We start from the raw sequence: 21,770 nt of genomic DNA on the forward strand, positions 1-21,770 counted from the left end.
GTGAACAGTGATAAAGAGGAAACCATAGTTATAAAAAAAAATAGAAAATATTAAAAGCCCTATTATGCATTTTTGTTTTGTCTCTTCCCTTTTCATTCAACTCCTCCTGGTTGTGATTTACAAATCTTAAGCACCTTCTCATAGATGGCACAAAGAGATCTAATTCAGTCCTTTTGGCTATCACCCAGTCTAAGAAGTTCCTTTTGTTCTTCCCTTAAATAAACCTTGTCTGTTGAAAGTTTCACTCTGAAATGCCAACTGTTTCTTTCAACACAGACACTGCTTAACCTGCTGAGTTTTCATCAATTTTTGCTTTTATACAAGATGCCATGGTTTGTGATAAGCTTTACAGAAAGATCTAATTAGAAATGTACCAATTGTAAATATGCAACATACTCTTGATTATTTGAAAACCATACTGTACATCTATAATGAATATTTAATTTTGTAAAATGTCTACCGAGGTGAAAGGGTGCATTACATTGTCAGCTGCATTAAATACTTCGCTTCTGTGTATGTGGAAAATCTGGGCTCAGAACTTTCCAATTCTAGATTACAAACACCATACAAAAGAAAAACTAAACGTGAAGACAAAAGGCAAACATAAACATACCAATGAAAGTTTAAACTTTAATTATTCTCTTTTAAGCAGCATGTAAAATAAATTAATGTTACTATAATATTAATTACTTCTTGAAGCCAAATGTCACATTGAAGAAATGGTCTAGGGTAATTCACAGAATTTTTTTTTATTGAAACATTTCATGCAATTTGATCACAGCACAACACAGTACTCAAGAATATCTCAAATTGTTGAGTGAAAAGTATGTTTATTTTGTACGTTATTTCTGCAAAACACTTCTTTGCTGTCTTCAAGTCTTTTGATTTCTGGGAACATCAATTTACATACTGGTCCACTGTGGGATGGAGACATGAGAAACAAAGCAGAAAGTCGATCATATTACATGCTTACCAAAATAATGAACATGATTGAAATAGATAGTCTGCAATATAATAGTACAAAAAGTGAAATCCTTTCATTGATGTCATTTGAGGGCATTTTAGTGAACTGAATTGGCTAAACTAGTCCTATTTATATGTAAAATAGCTGAAATGAAGATAAATAAATCCATAAATAATGCAAGACTTGCCCTTTTACCATTAGAATCTTGATATATCTTAGACTACCATGAAACTTCAAGTTCTCAATTAGTTTCCAACCAGTTTCTATGTTGATCTAAATTGAAAGGCTAAACCACCTGAGCAAAATAATCAGTATATGACATTTTGTCAGTAAGAGGGTGAATAGACAGGGTGTAAGTGATGGAAAAATCCTAATGTACAGATGACAACACAACCATGTTTCAGCTGACAGTCACTTATTGAGCACCAGGCAGACACAATAAGCCTTGGTTCTCAAGCTGGCTGAAGACTGCATTAGTGCACACATCTTACTGATAAGCACCACAAGCAGGACACTGACCTATTTCATGCGGGCAATCTACTAATACCATTAGTTTCTAGAATGTCATTTTCGCTGACACTCATTAACCCTTCAACAACATACCTTTGACGTTTCCTAATGGTACTAACAAGGCCTCAGCAAAAGCCGTAGCTCACAGTATGCAAACAGCTTATGTGTGATGATCACAGGGCAAAAGAAACACAAAGTCATACTTATTTAGTGAAGTCTTAACAGGTTCAACCAGAGTTGTCCCTATAAAAGCTAGGGTAAGAAACTTGCATCTCTTTAAGTTGGGCTGGCTTCCCATGATCAACGGTATGAAAATCTGAGTTCACAGAATAATCTCATGAACAGTGACCGAGGCACATGGGTATCAAAAAGCTATCCCTAGCTGGAGGAGACTTTTTGAAACCAGTACGTTTAGAAGGAATACTCTTTGTACTGGTTTGTTTACGAGGAAGCTCCAAAACACTAATCTATAGAGGAGTAAGACTTAGAAAAGCAAACTCCGTCACAAACTATACAGCACCTATCTCAAATACCCAACAACATTGAGAAGACTACTGTGCTATAACAATGTTCTGGCAACCACCAGAACCTGCAACCCAACACTATTTGTCCCCTTAAGAAATGAAAACAGTTATACAGCCTGCTGAATAACATTCTAAGAAATATATCTAACAATGACAAAAATTCTGCAGTTGACTGACATCAAAGCATATGCAGAGATGACTCCATCCTTGAAACCACATGGGGAATGTAGATATGGATCTCCAAACACAAACAGAAAATTCCTAACAATCTGCAGAATTTGTGCCAATACCTTGTCCAAAATGTTGGAAAGTGGTTGTTTTATTGTGTAAGTGAAGTACTCTACACATGGATGCTGATTCATTGCAGAGTTTTCAACTATCTTTTAGAATGCTTTCATTTTTTTGCAGCACGCTTGTATTAATATCACTAAATAATGGTAAATTCAACCATTACAACATTTGTAGTGCAAAGTTATGTGGTTTATTGTAATATTTTGAGCATGTAATCATGGTGAAATTTCCTATTATGAACCATGCACCAAACATTAATCAAATATGCTTTTGTTTTAAAAACTCCAGACTATGGTCTCTCATTGCTCCTATGTCGTGTTAATTATTTTGCACAGGTCTGGGAACAAGGTGACAATCTATACAATCTTGCTTAGGAAAACCCAATTTTTCCCTTGTATAACTCCCTCAATCCCACCCAGCATGCACACAAAAAGTAGATAGTAAACTAAAGATAGTTAGATAAAATATTTAAACAAATAAGTCAAAGTAATTGCAAATCTGGGTTAGTTGATAAAAGTCAATGTCTTCAAAGATAGAATTTTAGAGATATGTTACCATATAGAATTTGTTGTGGTGCAATTCTCAAATTTGTTACAAAACGTCAAAGGTATTTTAAAAATAATGGCCAAAAAAATTACATGATTTCTAGTAAAGGACTTGTGATCCTCAAAACAAATGTTGATTCCCAATTCCACAGCACAACAGCAAAAGTCTGTGTAAAAGTGCATATACAAGAACTGAAAAGAATTGGGCATTATTTATAAAACAAGCTATTTGGAAAACCACAATGTATTGCAAACATCCAGCCAACTTTAACCAATAAAACTGGAAGATGTACAAGACTATCTTTATCATTGTATAAATAGCTAACTTGTTGGTATCCACTGATCAGCTACTCAGAGGATTTATAGAAATATCTCAATACTTCTCTTCAAAGAGAAATTAGCACATAAAAGGTGACAAAGCCAGAATAAGGTATACACTACAAATCTTGCTTACCAAAATGGTGTTTTTTTAAAAAAAAATTTTAATTAACAACCTCAAAACTAATGCTTAGCTACTAGCAACTGAACAGTAGCTTTATAGACTTGATAAAGTACACATTATACAGTATGTAATCGTTAAAAATACTGAACTCACCAAACAGCACAGGTCACATTGCCCACTTACCTACTTCTTCAATTATCAAATCTGAAGTCCCAAAAAATTGAAATGAGGACAAATGTAACAATTATAAATCTCAACGTATCTGTGCATCCATACACACCTTGGAAATCCACTGCAAATTAAATTGTAACTTGACACTATTCTGATTTAATTATTGTTTTAAAAAAGTTGACATCAGCACTTAAGACAGAGCTGCATACAAGGCTCCTTTTGTCCACTTCCACATTTGTACTTTAGATGTAAAGTGACCTAATGTATAGAAGATTTGCAAGTCATCCATGCAATATACCTTCAATTTTAACATACCAACTGTGCAGCAATTGTGCTACAATGAATGAAAAAAAGACGTTGCATCTCTTTTTTGTCCACAAACTAGCATTTAAAAACATCAGTTAACATTCAAGTGAATTATCTATGCTTGGTCACCTTTCATCATTTTAGCATTCTAAAATCATAATCTATACAAGCTCTTCAGATTAGGCAGAAGTGGAATACTACAGTGTAAACTGAACACTTTCACAAGAACAGCAGTATACTAAAAAGACTGATCATCTTTCTCCAACAATTGGTCACAAAAGGTCAAGTAACTTCCAGATTCCCATTCATTACAGTCCAGAATGTACCCATTTTATTAGTCCTTCAAGATATTACAAACTCCAGAAAATCAACACAAAAATTTATGAGCACTATGAGGCAGCATAACAAGCACTGTTATGACACAGAGGAGATAGGATTATGTGGGGAACCCATCTGGGTGAGAACTTTATCCAGCCACTGCAGAGGACCATGCAAATGAATCTCAATCCAGCAAGGGGTACTTGTTACATCCTGTCGATGATACTCAGCTCCCCAACCCTAAAAGTGCAACAAAAGCAAAATTCATTTTACTACTAAAATATTCAAATACACATGAAATATTTCTTTAACCAAGAAAGCAAACAATTGTTAGATTAGATATGTGATAAGATTCATTATCAATATGCTAACACAGTTAAACGTTGCAAAAAGCGGTCTGTCTGCCTACTGAGCCTGCCCCAGCTATGGAGCACCCACCTACACTAATCCCGTAACAACCCATTTTCTCCTCATATCTCCATCACCTTCTCTCTCTGTTTTCCTACTACCCAGCTACACCAAGAGCAATTTTGGTAGCCAATTAACTTACACCTTGGTATGTACAAGAAAACCAAAATACTCAGTAAAATGTAGTCACATGGAGAACATGCATAGCACTCAAGGCTAGGTTCAAACCTGGCAATCTAAAGCTGAACAGCAACAGCACTAACTGCTGCTCCATCCAGTTTATCCCAATTTCAGATTAGGTGCCTCAGGTTCTGCACGTCTTCTTGGTCAAACACAACCTCTCAGTATGTAGAGCCTGGAGTAGCCACTCATCTTGATGTCATTTTAACAAGCTAAGTTCTAGTCTATGTTGCAGAGGACAGAAGTGACATTTATGTAGCTACTCAAACACGAGGAAATCTGCAGATACTGGAATTTCAAGCACCATTCATCAAAGTTGCTGGTGAACGCAGCAGGCCAGGCAGCATCTCTAGGAAGAGGTACAGTCGATGTTTCGGGCCAAGACCCTTCGTCAGGACTAACTGAAGGAAGAGCTAATAAGAGATTTGGAAGTGGGAGGGGGAGGGGGAGATCCAAAATGATAGCAGAAGACAGGAGGGGGAGGGATGGAGCCAAGAGCTGGACAGGTGATTGGTAAAAAGGATATGAGAGGATCATGGGACAGGAGAAGGAAAAGGGGGACAGGGGGAAAATCCCAGAGGATGGGCAAGGGGTATAGTGAGAGGGACAGAGGGAGAAAAAGGAGAGAGAGAAAAAGAATGTGTGTATATAAATAAATAACGGATGGGGTATATTTATTTATATACACACATTCTTTTTCTTTCTCTCCTTTTTCTCTTGCCCATCCTCTGGGTTCTTTCCCCCCTCCCCCTTTTCCTTCTCCCTGGGCCTCCTGTCCCATGATCCTCTCATATCCCTTTTGCCAATCACCTGTCCAGCTCTTGGCTCCATCCCTCCCCCTCCTGTCTTCTCCTATCATTTTGGATCTCCCCCTCCCCCTCCCACTTTCAAATCTCTTACTAGCTCTTCCTTCAGTTAGTCCTGACGAAGGGTCTCGGCCCGAAACGTCGACTGTACCTCTTCCTAGAGATGTCGCCTGGCCTGCTGCGTTCACCAGCAACTTTGCTTTATGTAGCTACTGCTAGGACTGAGAATTCCCAACATTGCAAAATAAATTGGATAAGCTTGGTTTCTTGTCTTTTTAGCATAGGATGCTTCAGAATTATTTAATACAATCATTCCTACAGTTCTGATTGAAAAGTTCCAGAACCTGGGCCTCTGTAACTGGGTCCTCGACTTCCTAACTGGTAGACCACAATCTGTGCGGATCAGAGACTACATCTACACCTCACTGACAATCAACACTGTTGCATCTCAAAGACGTGTGCTTAGCCCACTGCTCTACTCTCTCTACACACACGACTGTGTGGCTAGGCACAGTTCAAGTACCATCTATAAATCTGCTAATGATACAACCACTGTTGACAGAATTTCAGACAGTGATAAGAGGGTGTAAAAGAGTGCGATATATCAGTTGAGTGGTGTCATAGCAACAACCTTGCACTCAACGTCAGTAAACCACAGAACTGATTGTGGACTTCAGAAAGGGTAAGATGAGAGAACGCACACGGGTCCCCATAGAGGGATTAGAAGTAGAAAGAGTGACCAATTTCAAATACTTGGGTGTCAATATCTATGAAGATCTAACCTGGATCCAACATATTGATGCAGCTACAAAGAAGATATGACAGCAGCTATATTTTATTAGGAGTTAAAGGAGATTTGGGTATGTGACCCAAAAACACTCGAAAATTTCTACAGATGTAAGGTGGAAAGCATTCTAACTAGCCGCATCATGGTCTGGTAATGGGGAGGGCTACTGCAAAGGATTGAAGTAAGCTGCAGAGAGTTGAAAACTTAAGTCAGCTCCATCATGAGAACTAGCCTCTGTAGGGTCTAGGGCACCTTCAAAGATCGATGTCTCAAAAAGGCTGCATCCATCATTAAGGACCCTCATCACCCAGGTCATGCCTTGTTCTCACTGCTACCATCAGGAAGGAGGTACAGAAGTGTGAAGGCATACACTGAACGATTCAGGAACAGCTTCTTCCCCTCTGCTGATTTCTGAATGGACATTGAACCAATGAACAAAACCTCACTTTTGAAATTATTTCTGTTTTGCACCATTTTCAATTTAACTAAACATATATTTACTGTAATTCAGTTTTTCCCTCTATTATTATGTATGCATTGCGCTGCCGCTGCAAAGTCAACAAATTTCACGACATATGCCAGTGACAGTAAACCTGATTCTGGCCTTAAATGCCTTCCTTCTATTTCAGTTTGAAGGGGATATAGACAGAGAAATGATAGATGGAATTTAATCCCATCAAGTGTGAGGTGTATACTTTGGAAAGCTTAATTTAAGGGGAAAGTATACAGTAAATGATAGGACTCCCAATAACACTGATGTATAGTGGGATCTTGGGGGCCAAGTCCGTAGATCACTGAAAGTATAAGAGTCAGGAAATTATGTTGCAGTTATATAAAACTTTAGTTAGGCTGTACTTGAAGGACTGTTCTGCAATTCTCGTCTCCCCATGACAGGAAAGATGTGGAAGCTTTGGAAAGGGTGCAGGAGAGGTTTACCAGAATGCTGTCTTGTACTGGAGGATATAACTGTAAAGAAAGGTTGGACAAACTTGAGTTTTCTCTGGACAGCAGGCCAAGGGGAGACTGGATAGAAGTTTATAAGATAAGCAATAACAGGAAAGGTAATCAGAAATATCCCCCACCACCCAGAGTAGAAATGTTAAGGTTTTAGTACATGCATTTAAGGTGAGAGGGGGAAATTTTAATGAAGATGTGTGGGCCAAGTTTTTTTTTATACTCGGAGTGGTCAGTGTTTGGAGCAGTTTGCTGAGGGGGGTGGTGGAAGGAGACACAATAGTGGTGTTAAGTTGTTAGACAGACACATGAATACAGACTCAGGGCAAAATGGTACAGATACAAGCCCTTCACCCCAACCATCCACGCTGAGCGCATTGACCATCCAGGTGGTCCCTAGTTCCTGTATTTGGCCCATATCTTGCTAAGCCCCACCCTCCATAGAACATACAGCACAGGAACAGGCTATTCAGCCCACAATGTTGTCCCAAACCAGCTAAAAAGCACATTAGAAACACCCAAATACTAATTCCTCCTACCTACACCACATCCATATCCCTTCATCTTCCTTATATCCATGTGCCTATGCAAACATCTCTTAAAACATAACAGTGCAGGCATCCATGACTTACCCTGCACATCCCCCTTGAACCTACCCCACTCCTCTGGTATTAGACATTTCAACTCTAGGAAACAGATACTCTCTGTCCACTCTATTTACACCTCTCATAATCTTGTAAACCTCTATCAGATCTCCCCTCAGCCTCCGACATTCCAGAGAAGAAAACCCAAGTTTATCCAGCCTCTCATGATAGCGCATGGCCTCTAAACCAGGCAGCACCCTGGTAAACCTCTTACCAGGATGCACCTTCTCTAAAGCTTCAATATCCTTCCTATAGTGGGGTGACTAGAAATGTATGCAATACTCCAGATATGGCCCAACCAGAGTTTTTTTTATATAAAAGTTGCAACATAACCTCCTGACTTTTGAAGCCAATGCCTTGACTAATAAAAGCAAGCATTCCATAAGCCTTCTCAACTCCCTCAATGACCTCTGTAGTCACTTTCAAGGAGCTATGAGCTTGGATCCCAAGATCTCTCTGCTCAGCAACACTGTTAAACATCTTGCCCTTAACAGTGTACTGTCTCTTTGCAATTGCCCTACCGAGGTGCAATATCTCACACTTATTTGGGTTAAACTCCATCCGTCATTTCTACAAATGATTCTCTTATCTTTCTATCCCCGTCCTTCCTCCTAACAGGAATGTACCTTTCCTATACCTCTCCATGTACCTATCCAAGTACTTCTTAAATAACACTATTTTACCAGTCTCAAGCACTTTCTCTGGCAGCTCATTTCATAGACTTGCCACCCTGAGTGGAAAAATTGTCCCTTGGGTCCCTTTTAAATCTTTCCCTTCTCACTCTAAACCTTTGCCCTCTAGTCCTGGACTCTCCTACCCTGGGGAAAAAGCTGTTATTATCCACGTTATCTATGCCTCTCAATTTTAAACACTTCTATAAGGTCACTCTTCATTCTTTAATGTTCCAAAGAATAAAAACCTAGCCAGGCCAACCTCTCCTTATAATTCAGGCTTTCTAGTCCTGACAACATCCTTGAATATACAGTACAGAATGGAGTGATATGGATCATGCACAGGCAGAAAAGAATTAGCTTAATTCAGTATTGTATCTGGGGAAAACAATGCAGCCAAAGAGCCTGTTCGTGTGCTGAACTATTCTGCGTTCCATCTGCTGATTCTAAACTCAAAACAAGTAACCCATTGGGCACATACAACCAATAGTAGGATAAGGAATGTAAATGAGAATACGAATGTTAGTTCCTCCTGCATATAAAATAATGTATAAGATACCAATACTTTGGTTTACCCCAGTGTTCCTTTGGGGTAAAACAGCACTTTACAGAATGCCAAGAACGTAACCAAGATGTTGGAGGGAGATGAGAAGAGAAAGAGAAAGAGATTGGAGAAAAAAAGAACGAACCTTGCCTCAAATGAAACACGTTCTGAATGTTAAATTATTCAAGTGCTAAAAAGGTACCTAACAACTAATTTTATGTAAAGAATAAAACCAAGTGATCAATCTAGCATGTGCAGCCTTCTGCAGTCTTAGCAAGATTACACATCATTTTGGGTATTTTGTTATATATTGACTTACAGAAGACATTCAAAAGATGGAAAAGAATTGTATTCTCTGCTGTCTTAAATTAAAGCTAAAAATGTAAGGCAAATTGTTAAGCTAGAGGATTGGTTAGGAAGCCGAGACAGAAAGTTGAAAGTTGATCAGAAGGAGTAATATCCAACAAGGATAATATACTATTACCATTAATTACTGTAATTAATGAATTAGCTAGCATAACAAAGCCCTTTGTCTGAGTTTGCTAAATGATACAGAAGAGTATAGATAAGAACTTAGCATTAAAATGAGATATTGATATATAAATGAGTAGAGAAAAAATTGGTAGACAACCATTAATAGGTATGAAATTATCAATCTTGGACTGAAAAGATAGATATTTTAAATAGTGAAAAGCTAGAGATAGAGTGAATCCAGAAATTTGCCATAGAAAGGTCACTAAAATGGGAAAATGGCACAAATTTTTAGAAAACTAATGAACTACAGGGTGCAATTCAAAAATCTGGAAACCTCTGAAACCTGAAGCTTTTTGAGCACCTGCATGACATCACAAATGGAAAATTGCACAAGGTGCTGGGAAGGTTCCCAAGGTACAGATCTCTGTGCACTACAGACACTCCTGAGAAGTGACTTCTCATATGTAATGAACAGAAGTTAAATGAAAAATAGAAAATAACTGCATAAAGCAAGAAATGAAGATCTCGATCGCGTGTTGAAAGAGTGAATTCATCAGCATCAGAGTGAACATATGCCTCTTAAGAGTATGCTGAGAAACAAGCAAAAATCTACCATGACAAACTGAAAATTGAAGGTAACTGTGAATATACAATGTAGCAGGCTGGTTGTAGAAAATTAAGAAAAGGTAAGGCATTAATTTTTATAGATTTAAAAATTTTTAAAGATAAAGCATCTGCTGATCACGAAGCAGCAGAGAAATTCATTGATGAATTGGTGAAGATTGTTGTGGATGAAAATCTATCAGAACAAGTCTACAATGCTGGTTGTTTTTATAGCTTACATAAAACCTAAAAAAAAACATATACAATGAATTGTAACCTTTTTAATCAAAACATGGCATTGTAGGTGGAGACTGAAAGCCTGCTGTTGTTTGTTGTTTTTCACAGCTCATTCAGGTATTCTCTCAATGCTGCCATGCTGCTTTTGTTACCCTGCAAGCATTATATTTTCATTATGTTGATGGTATGTAATAATTTTTACTGTTAAGTTAATGTGTGCAAGTCAAAATACAGCTTACTGGAAATGATGGTGATCCCATGCTATTTCATTATATTTTACCAAAATCCGAAACACTTCTGGCCCAAAGCATTTCAGATAAGGGATACTCAACCCGTATTAACTTCTACAAGTTTGCTACAGTTGTATAAAGCTCTAAGAGGCAAACCCAGAAGGGAAGAAGTGCAGCAAAGGTTCATGAGGTTACAACAGCATTCATTTTGCAGACTTGGGGAGACAAATATCTTACTAATGCTGAAATGGCTGAATGAATTTTATAACTTCCGTGCTATAACCCATAGAATTCAAAAAAACAAAGTGTAATCAGGATAGCCAGAGTCGCAGTAAAGGCAGGGAAAGGAATAATCAGTTAAAGTGTATTTTATTTCAATGCTCAAAGTTTAACAGGTAAGGTGGACAAACTCAGAACATGGATTGATTCTCAGGACTGGGATGTTATAGCCATAACAGAAACATGGCTGAGAGAAAGGCAGTACTGGCAACTCAATATTCTAGGATACAGATGCTACAGGCTTGTGAAATACAGGTAAAATGGGATTACTACCTTTTTGATAGGGATGACCTATCATTAGTACTTAGAAATGGCATTGTTGAGAGAACATCCAGTGAAATCATATGAGTAGAACTTAGAAACAACAAAGGGAGGGTCACCCTAGTGGGGCTGAATTATAGACACCCCAATAGTCAGCAAAATATGAGGTTTGTAGAGAAATTGCTCATATTTGTAAAAATGATAGGGTTATATTAGTGGGATATTTTCATTTCCCCAGTTTTAACTGGACTATCTAAAGTGTTAAGGGCATGTATGAGGTGGAATTTACGATACATGTCCCGGAATGTTTCCTGAGCCAACAATATTTAGGGCCCTACTCTGGAGGGTACAATACCAGACCTCTTGGGCAGGGCAGATAACTGAAGTGATAGTCAGGGAGCACTTTGACTCTGATGACCATAATTCTATTAGTGATGGAAAAGGTTAGGGTCTAAAACTGAAGCAGGGCTAATTTTAGGGAAATCAGATAAGACCTAACAGAGGTTGATTGGGTGAACCTTTTCCAAATGAATGGAACAAATGGCTTTTAGAGTGTGATATCAAGTGTCCAGGAGCAGCTGTTTCTGTAAGGGTGACAAACTTAGGGAACTTTGGTTGACAGGGGATATTGAAGCTCTGGTGAAGAAAATGGGAGAAAACATACATCGGGTTTAGGTGGTTGGGGACGAGTGAATCTCTTGATTACTATAAAAGGATTAAGGATCTTAAAGATGAATCTCTCAGGTAAGACTACAAAAAGATCGCTCTGACATGTAAGGTTAAGGACAAACCCCAGAGATTCTATAGCTACATTAAGAGTAAAAGGGTGGCTTGGGAGAGAGCAAGTCCCCGTATAGATCAGTAAAGAGGAGAAGGGTGGGATTTTTAATATATCCCTTCTGCTTATTGAGGAGAGTAACAATAGGTAAAAGAAACAAGTGGGGATGTTTTGAAGGACATTTGTATTACCAGGAAGGAGGTATTTGCAGTTTTACAGCACATTAAGTTGGAAAAATCTTCAGGATCTAACCAAATGTGTTACTGGATTTTGTGGGAGACCACGGAGAAACTGCAGAGGCTGTTAGGAGATACTTGCTTCATCATTAGTCACTGTCTAAGTTCCTGAAGGCTGGAAGGTAGCTACTATTGCTGTATGGGTAGCAAGAGCTAGCCATAGAACTACAATTGCTGAGTTTGACATCAGCAATGGGGAAGTTACTGGAGGGAATTCTGAGGAACAGGATCTGCTAGCATTTGCAAAAATTAAGGAGTTAGTATGACTACGTGCATGGGAAGCTGTGCTTGATGAATCTTTGAGTTATTTGAAGAGGTAACCAAAAAGTAGAACAGAATAAGGCAGTGGATGTCATCTATTTGGACTTTAGCCCTTGGCAAGGTCCTGTATGGTATAGGCTGTTCTGGAATGTTAAGTCCCATGGAATCTAAGGAGAGGTAGGAAGCACAGGGTACCGGTTGTGGTTATTTCTCAGAATGGAGGCTAGTGACTAGTAGTGTGCCACAGTTATCAGCATTGGAATCTTTGTTAACTATCTAAATTATATTTCGGTGTAGTAAAGGAAATTACAATGGCATGAGACGGGAACTGGCTAAAGTTGACTGGAAAGGGACATTAGCAGGAAGGACAGCAGAGCAACAATGGCTGGTGCTTCTGCAAAAAATGAGGGAACTGCAAGACAGATACATTCCAAATAAGAAGAAATTTTTGAATGGAAAAAGGACACTACCATGGCTGACAAGTGAAGTCAGAGCCAAAGTAAAAGCGAGGGCACACAAGGAAGCCAGAACTAGTGGGAAGATAAAGGATTGGGAAGCTTTTCAAAACTTGCAGAAGGAAACTAAGAAGGGCATTAGGAAGGAAAAGATGAATTATGATAGGAAGCCAGTGACTAATATTAAAGAAGATACTAAAAGCTTTTGTAACTATACGAAGGGTAAAAAGGAGTCAAGGGTAGATATAGGACCAATAGAAAATGATTCTGGAGATATGGCAATGAGAGATACAGAGATGGCAGAGGAACTGAATGCGTATTTTGCATCGGTCTTCACAGTGGAAGACATCTGCACTATACCGGACATTCAAGAGTGTCAGGGAAGTGAAGTTTATGCAGTGAAAATTACGACTGAGAAGGTACTCAGGAAGCTTAATGGTCTGAGGGTGGATAAATCTCCTGGACCTGATGGAATGCACCCTCGGGTTCTGAAGGAAGTAGCTGGAGAGACTGCGGAGGCATTAACAACTACCTTTCAGGAATCGATAAATTCTGGCATTGTAGCGGATGATTGGAAAATTGCAATGTTACTCCGCTATTTGAGAAGGGTGCGAGGCAGCAGAAAGGAAACTACAGACCTGTTAGCCTGACAAGAGTGGTTGGGAAGTTGTTGGAATCAATGGTTAAGGATGAGATTACAGAGTACCTGGAGACACATGACAAGATAGGCCTAAGCCAGCATGGTTTCCTGAAAGGAAAATCCTTCCTGACAAACCTACTGCAATTTTTTGAGGAAATTACAAGCAAGGTAGACAAAGGAGATGTAGTAGATGTGGTGTACTTGGATTTTCAGAAGGCCTTTGACAAGGTGCTGCACATGAGGCTGCTTAGCAAGATAAGAGCCCATGGAATTACAGGGAAGCTACTAGCATGGGTGGAGCATTGGCTGATTGGTAGAAAACAAGAGAGTGGGAATAAAGGGATCCTATTCTGGCTGGCTGCCAGTTACTACAGGAGTTCCACAGGGGTCGGTGTTGGGACTGCTGCTTTTTACAATGTATGTCAATGATTTGGACTATGGGTTTAATGGATTTGTGGCTAAATTTGCTGATGATACAAAGATAGGTGGAGGAGCAGGTAGTGTTGAGGAAACAGAGAGCCTGCACAGAGACTCAGATAATTTAGGGGAATGGGCAAAGAAGTGGCAAATGAAATACCATGTTGGAAAGTGTATGGTCATGCATTTTGGTGGAGGAAATAAATGGGCAGACTATTATTTAGATGGGGAGAGAATTCAATATGCAGAGATGCAAAGGGACTTGGGAGTCCTTGTGCAGGATACCCTAAAGGTTAACCTCCAGGTTGAGTTGGTGGTGGTGAAGGTGAATGCAATGTTAGTATTCATTTCTGGAGGTACAGAATATAAGAGCAGGGATGTGATGTTGAGGCTCTATAAGGCACTTGTGAGATCACACGGAGTATTATGTGCAGTTTTGGGATCCTTATTTTAGAAAGGATATACTGACATTGGAGAGGGTTCAGAGAAGATTCACGAGAATCATTCCAGGAATGAAAGGGTTACCACATGAGGAATGTCTGGCAGCTCCTGGGTTGTATTCTCTGGAGTTCAGGAGAATGAGAGAGGATTTCATAGAAACATTCCGAATGTTAAAAGGCCTGAACAGATTAGATATGGCAAAGTTATTTCCCATGATAGGGGAGTCTACGACAAGGCACAACTTCAGGATTGAAAGACGTCCATTTAGAACAGAGATGCGGAGAAATTAGTTTAGTCAGAGAGTGGTAAATCTGTGGAATTTGTTGCCACGAGAGGCTATGGAGGCCAAGTCATCAAAGGGTATGGGGAGAAGGCAGGGGACTGGGGATGACTGGAAAAATTGGACCAGCCTTTGATTGAATGACGGAGCAGACTCGATGGGCTGAATGGCCTACTTCTGCTCCTATATCTTATGGTCTTACATGGATGGCAAATACAAAGGTTTAATCAGTAAGCTTGCAGATGACAAAATTAGGAGGAGTTGTTGATAGTGAAGAAAGTTATTGTAGATTACTTCAGTTAGGGAAGTGGGTGGTGGAGTGGCAAATGGATTCCAATACAAACAAGTGTGAGGTAATGCATTTTGGAAAGTCAAACCAGCATAAAACTATACTATAGTAGGCACTAGGGAATGTAATAGAAGATAAGGAACTAGGAGTATAAGCACATAGCTTGTTGAAAGCAATGTTAGAAGTAAACAGCGTGGTGAAAAAGGTGTTTAGGATGCTGGCCTTCATTCATCAGGGCAATGACGAGAGGAAGTGAATTGGGACATAATGTTGCAGATGTACAAGTTGCTGGTGAATGCCACATTTGAAAACTATGTACAGCTTTGGACACCCTGTTGTAGAAAAGATATGTTTAAACTGGAAAGAGTGCAGAAAATATTTATGAGATAAGTTGGCAAGTATAGAAAGCCTGAGTTATAGGAAGAGGCTGGCCAGACTAGTTCTTTATTCCTTGGAATGTAGGAGAATGGGTGGTGACCTTATAGAGGTTTATAAGATCATAGGGGGCAAATTTAAGGTGGATGACAACAGTCTTTTCCCCAGGGTAGTGGAAAGCAAAACAAGGGTTAAGGATTCAGTATGAGAGAAGAAAGATTTAAAAAGGTCGAGGAGACTTCCGGTAGAGCTCATGGTGTGAAGTCGTGCTCTTGACTCGCTCCATTACCTCTGAGCTTTATCCTATGATCAGCTACATTTAAGCTAACTTTTAAGGCACCGACTTTTACAATACCTTGCAGCGGATTGCTATTATATATTTGGATGTTTTTAAGGTCCGCTATGTCTAAGAACGGGAAAGACGGCAAACCTCCGGTTAGACCGAAAGTTACCGACCCCTCCTCCGATTGAACCAGCGCTAACTATGCAAACTTTATCGGATCTGATTTGTGCGGAAATTTCACCTAAACTGCAGAAAATCATCGATGAAATTGATAAAGTGAAAACATCTATCACGGAACATCAGACTGCTATATCTAACCTCCAGTATCCACGCAACAGAATGAACTCAAGATGGGGAAAATTGAAGAAACAATTACCACAATGAAGAAAAAACTTGACTTTCTGACCTTTAAAAATTCTGATTTAGAATGCAGAATGCGACGTCAGAATATAAGGATTATTGGTCTTTGTGAAGCTGCTGAATCTGATGACCCTATAAAGTTTTTCTCTCAACTTTTAAAAGATTCATTTCCCACCTTATTTCCTGATCAACCACCACTATTGGATAGGGCTCACAGAGTCCCATTATATTCGCCTAAGTCAGATAAACCTCGGCATGTTATTTTACGATTTCATTATTTTCAAGACAAGGAGAAGCTGCTTTGCTTTGCTCGACCTAAAGGTTATATTGATTTCTCGGATCTCCGCTTTCGATTGGTGGAGGATTTTAGTAAACAGGTTCATGATCAACATGTCCGTTACAGATCTGTGATGTCCGAATTCTACAAGATGGATTTAAAACCAGTGTTGCTTTATCCTGCACGTTTGAGGATTCGATTGTCTGATGGGTCTTCCTGTTTTTTCAACTCTCCGTCGGAAGCCCAGAGCTACCTGGATCAACGTTTGCCTTCAACATCCTAATCGCACTATTAAATCATCTCTGTTTGATCGGAGGCAGTTAATCTGTTGGGTTTAATTTCTTTCTTTTGCTTTATATGAGGGCAGAAATTTTTTTTTCGGTTTAATTAATATGGTTGCCAAACTTTTTTTTAACTGCGTCATGCCTTTCTTCTTCCCTGGGGATTCTGGGTGGCCATTCCCACAGCATCATTTTACGCACATCCCTGGAGGCCTTAAACTTTGTAGTTTTCAAATGTACTTTTGTAGTTTTCTTGGCTAGTCTATGCTGGTATTTTATTTTCTTGTTTAATAATATGGTCTGTTGTAGGTTAACGGTTTTCTTTATATGTACTTGTTTTTTCTTTGTATTATATAGTTTTCGTTTTAATCGGTGTACTTTTTTTTACTCCTTTACTGTTCTATAACTTTAGCTGATCTTTTTATATATACAATTTTTTAGTGAGCGTCTATCGGAAGTCATGGGGGTAGATCTAGTGCTTGCTTCTTTCTGGCTAGTCTATCTTAGATTTAGCTTTGGGGTCACGGGGTGGGGGGGGTGGGTGGGGCTTCACTTTTTAGTTTTTCTTTCTTTTTGGGCTACTTTATTATCCAAGTATTTGTCGCGTTCTCTTTCTTGTTATCTTGTTTATTCTGTTCCCTTTCCGGATTCTTGGGTCGAACCTATTGTCAATACCTCCTTCATTTGAGGGTTGACTTTAGGCATTATGGAGCCTACCAGTAATTTTGTCTCTTGGAATACTAACGGACTTAATCATCCAATAAAAAGGAAAAAAATCTTTAAAGTATTCCGGAGACTTAAAGTACATATTCTATTTTTACAAGAGACCCATGTGCGGAGGGGGGACAGATTACGTTTTTTTTTAAGATCTGGAAGGATCAACACTTTCATTCGAATTCCAACACCAAAATTCGAGGAGTTTCTAATTTTATAGATCGCTCAATCACTTTTGTGCAACACGATATTATTTCTGATCCAAATGGTAGATTTCTATTGGTTAGTGGTTTACTCTTTAATAAAAAGGTAGTTTTGGTTAACGTCTATGCTCCTAACCTGGACTGTCCGGAATTTTATAAATCATTATTTAATTTGTTCCCGAATTTGAATGAGTTTGCACTACTCTGGGGCGGAGATCTTAATACTTGTTTATCCCCATTACTGGACCGTTCGGCTCCTTTACGGACTGTACCCAATAAATCCGCAACCTTGATTAATTCATTTCTCTCAGATTCCGGGTCGACGGACATTTGGTGATTTTTGCATCCTCAGGAAAAAGACTTCTCTTTTTTTTCCACATGTTCATCATTCCTATTCAAGAATTGATTTTTTTTTTTATTGACTCTCATCTTATTTCTTCAGTGGTTAAATGTGAATATGACTCTGTAACCATTTCGGATCATGCTCCACTTAAGCTTTCTATTAAAATATTGGCCAATACACAAAATAATAGACAATGGCGTTTTAATTCGCTGTTGCTTCAGGACTTGGATTTTGTTAACCTTATGAATGAACAGATTGATCTCTTTTTTACAATTAACTGTACAGAGGATATATCCATGAACCCCCTTTGGGATACTTTTAAAGCTTATATTCGTGGCCAGATCATCTCGTACTCTGCTGCTTTGAGAAAAAGGTTGAAGGAGGAGGAGCTGGTTCTTGTGGACAAGATTAAGAAAATTGATAAGAAATATGCTACAGCTCCCTCTGAGAAGTTGTATAAACAAAGAACTGAACTTCAAATGGAACACAGTTTATTAGTCCTCTATTGCAAATCAATTAATGAAAACAAGCAGCGAATTTTATATACAGTGACAAAGTTGGTAAACTGTTGGCTAATCAGTTGAAGACTAACTCTACTAAATTTCAAATTAATCAGATTTATAATCAAAAAGATCAACTGACATTTGATCAAGCTGAGATTAATCAATCCTTTTTTGACTTTTATTCCTCCTTATATCAATCAGTCTCCACGAGATTCTAAACATATGTGTGACTTTTTAGATAACCTACATTTCCCTAAGATATTACACACTATATCTTCTATGTTAGACACTTCCTTTACCACTGATGAGATTAAGAATGTCATTTTTTCTATGAACCAGGGGAAAGCTCCTGGTCCTGACGGGTTTACCGTGGAATTTTATAAATTTTTTGCATCCTCATTAATCCCTTGGCTATTCAGGGTTCTGGAGGCCTCATTAAAACTTGGTAAACTACCTGAATCCTTTTATAGAGTATCGATCTCTTTAATATTAAAGAAGGATAAAGACCCCGCTCAATGTGCATCTTATAGACCAATAACCTTGTTAAATGTTGACTCTAAAATTTTTTCTAAATTATTAGCAAACAGATTAGAAAAAGCACTTCCTTATATTATCTCGGAGACCAAACGGGTTTTAGTAAAAATCATTACTCTTTTTACAATATTTGTACACTTTTAAACATTGTCTATACCCCATCACAAAATGATCCTGAATGCGTCATTTCCCTAGACACTGAAAAAGCCTTTGACAGGGTCGAATGGCCTTACTTATTTAAGGTGCTTGAAATGTTTAATTTCAGCCCAAAATTTATATCCTGGATCAAATTGTTATATCATTCTCCTATGGCCTCAGTTCATACTAACTCTTGAAATTCACCTTTTTTCCCTCTTTTTCGAGGTACCAGACAAGGTTGTCCTCTCAGTCCTTTATTATTTGATATTGCATTAGAACCTCTTGCAATTGCTATTCGAGAATCTCCTAATATTATTGGTATAACTCGTGGTTTAAAGTCTCATAAAGTGTCACGTTATGCTGATGACTTACTTTTATATATTTCTAATCCTCCAAAATCTATTCCTGCAGCTTTAGATTTATTATCACAATTTAGTCTTTTTTCAGGTTATAAGTTAAATCTCAATAAGAGTGAACTTTTCCTGATTAATAAGCAAGTTCCCTTATATCAGAACCTCCCATTTAAATTGGTTAATAATCATTTTTCATATCTTGGGATTAAAATTACCTGTAAACATAAGGATTTATTTAAGACTAATTTCCTACCCTTAACTGACCACATTACACAACTTTCATTTAAATGGTCTCCACTTTATTTAACTTTGATTGGTCGTATTAATGCTGTTAAGATGTTTATTCTGCCAAAACTTTTATATATATATATATTTCAGGCAATACCGATTTTTGTTCCAAAATCCTTTTTTGACAAAGTTGACTCTAAAATTTCTTCATTTACTTGTCAAAATAAAAACCCGAGACTGGGTAGAATACATCTACAGAAAGCTAAGAGAGATGGAGGTTTGGCATTACCTAATTTTAGATTCTATTATTGGGCAATTAATATTCACACATGAAATTTTGGTTACTTGACCAAGATACACTAGCCATTCCTAAATGGGTAGTACTGGAATTACAGTCTGCTCAAGGTTATGCACTTGGCTCCATTTTAGGTTCTTCTCTTCCTTTCGATTTGAAACACCATAAACAGGTTTGTAACCCGATAGTTAAACATACCTTACGCATTTGGTTTCAATTCCGAATATTTTTTGATCTTAATCAATTTGGGCTAGCGATTCCTGTTTTTGGCAACATACTCTTTCCCCCCTCTTCCACGGACCGTGCCTTTCAAATTTGGAAGACCAATGGTATATCATGGTTTTTGAATTTATTTTTAGATAGCTCCCTTATGTCTTTTGAACAATTATCTAACAAATATAACTTACCAAGAATACATCTTTTTTTAGATATCTCCAAGTTAGAAATTTCCTAAGTAACATACTTTCTTCCTTTCCGGCTTTACCCCCTACATATATTTTAGATACTATAATTAACCTTAACCCATGTCAGAAAGGTGTAACAGCTATTATTTATAATATTATCATGAAACTTAGGATAGCTCCATTCGACAAGATTAGGTCCGATTGGGAAAAGGAATTGGGCTTTACTATTTTGGTGGATGACTGGGCGCATATTTTACAACTAGTCAATACTTCCTCTATCTGTTCCAAACATTCCCTAATTCAATTTAAAGTTGTTCATAGAGCACATTTGTCTAAAGATAAATTAGCTCGTTTTTATTCTCGTATTAACCCTCTTTCTGATAGATGTCATGGGGAGATAGCTTCCTTAACTCGTATGTTTTGGTCCTGTCCTACTTTGGAAACTTTTTGGAAAGACATTTTTAATATAATCTCAAAGGTATTGAATACAGATATTTCTCCCCATCCTATTACTGCTATCTTTGGATTACCTAAAACTTCCAGTAATCTTTCCCCTTCAGCCCGTAGAATGATTGCATTTCTAACTTTAATGGCGAAAAGATGTATTTTACAACATTGGAAGGAGATTAATGCCCCAACCACGTTTTTTTGGTTTTCTCAGACAATACTATGTTTAAATTTGGAAAAAATCAGAAGTAATCTTTATGATACTTCAGTTAAATTTGAACAGACCTGGAGATCTTTTATTCAACATTTTCATTTAATGTAACGTTTTTTTCTCTTTGACCATATTTACATTCCCTTTTTGGTTTTTAACTGTTTTTAATGGAGGTCGGGTTTGAGGACGTGATTGCTTAAGTTGTTTAAGTCTACTTGATACCTAGTTAGCCCATTGCTTTGCTTTGCTTTTTAGGTTAGTTGCACGGTGGGTTTTTTTTGGGGGTCTTTTTCTGGTTTTTTTTCTTCTCTTTATTGATATATATGGAAAATTAGTATACTATTATATTACCTCGTTATTTTATAACTAAACTGCACTGTTTGTACTACTTTTTTTTAATGTATTAATATCTCTTGTAAATTTATATCGCAAGTGTATTAGTTTCTATATGTTTTACCTTTTGTGTACTAATTCAATAAAAAGATTTAAAAAGAAAAAGGTCCTGGAAGGGCAACATTTTAAAGGTAGAGGATGGTGAGTATAAGAAACAACCGGCCAGAAGCAGTTGAGGCAGGTACAATAATAGCATATAAACAGCATTTTGGACAGGTCAACGCAGGGGCACAGCTTGGAGGGATATGGGCTGAACTGAGGAAACAGAGACTAGATGGGTGGTATGGATTTGTTAGGCCAAAGGGCCTGCACTCATGCTGTATTATTCTACAAACAGTTCATTCAGTCTAGAGCACGACTCAATGAGCTGAGCCCAATGACCCAAAACGTCCTGGGCCAAGAAGTTTCACTTCAGCATCATGAACTAACAACTACAATGCAAAGATACCAGTGTGAACACAGCCTCGTCTCATTCTATTTAT

General features: G+C 38.1%; 1 protein-coding gene across 3 annotated transcripts in view; it reads right to left on the reverse strand.

Annotated features, from left to right (window-relative positions):
- Nucleotides 1-616: 616 nt before the first annotated feature.
- smad1 (SMAD family member 1) overlaps nt 617-21,770 on the reverse strand; it is a 125,033-nt gene continuing 103,879 nt past the window's right edge. For all 3 annotated transcript variants that reach the window (XM_063046443.1, XM_063046445.1, XM_063046444.1), the window contains exon 7: nt 617-4,311. In XM_063046443.1, the coding sequence (XP_062902513.1) occupies nt 4,168-4,311 (144 nt within the window). In that variant the 3' untranslated portion in view covers nt 617-4,167. The remainder of the gene's footprint in view (nt 4,312-21,770) is intronic.

The sequence above is a fragment of the Mobula hypostoma genome, chromosome 4 (genome assembly GCF_963921235.1).
Source record: "Mobula hypostoma chromosome 4, sMobHyp1.1, whole genome shotgun sequence".
Lineage (NCBI taxonomy): Eukaryota > Metazoa > Chordata > Chondrichthyes > Myliobatiformes > Myliobatidae > Mobula > Mobula hypostoma.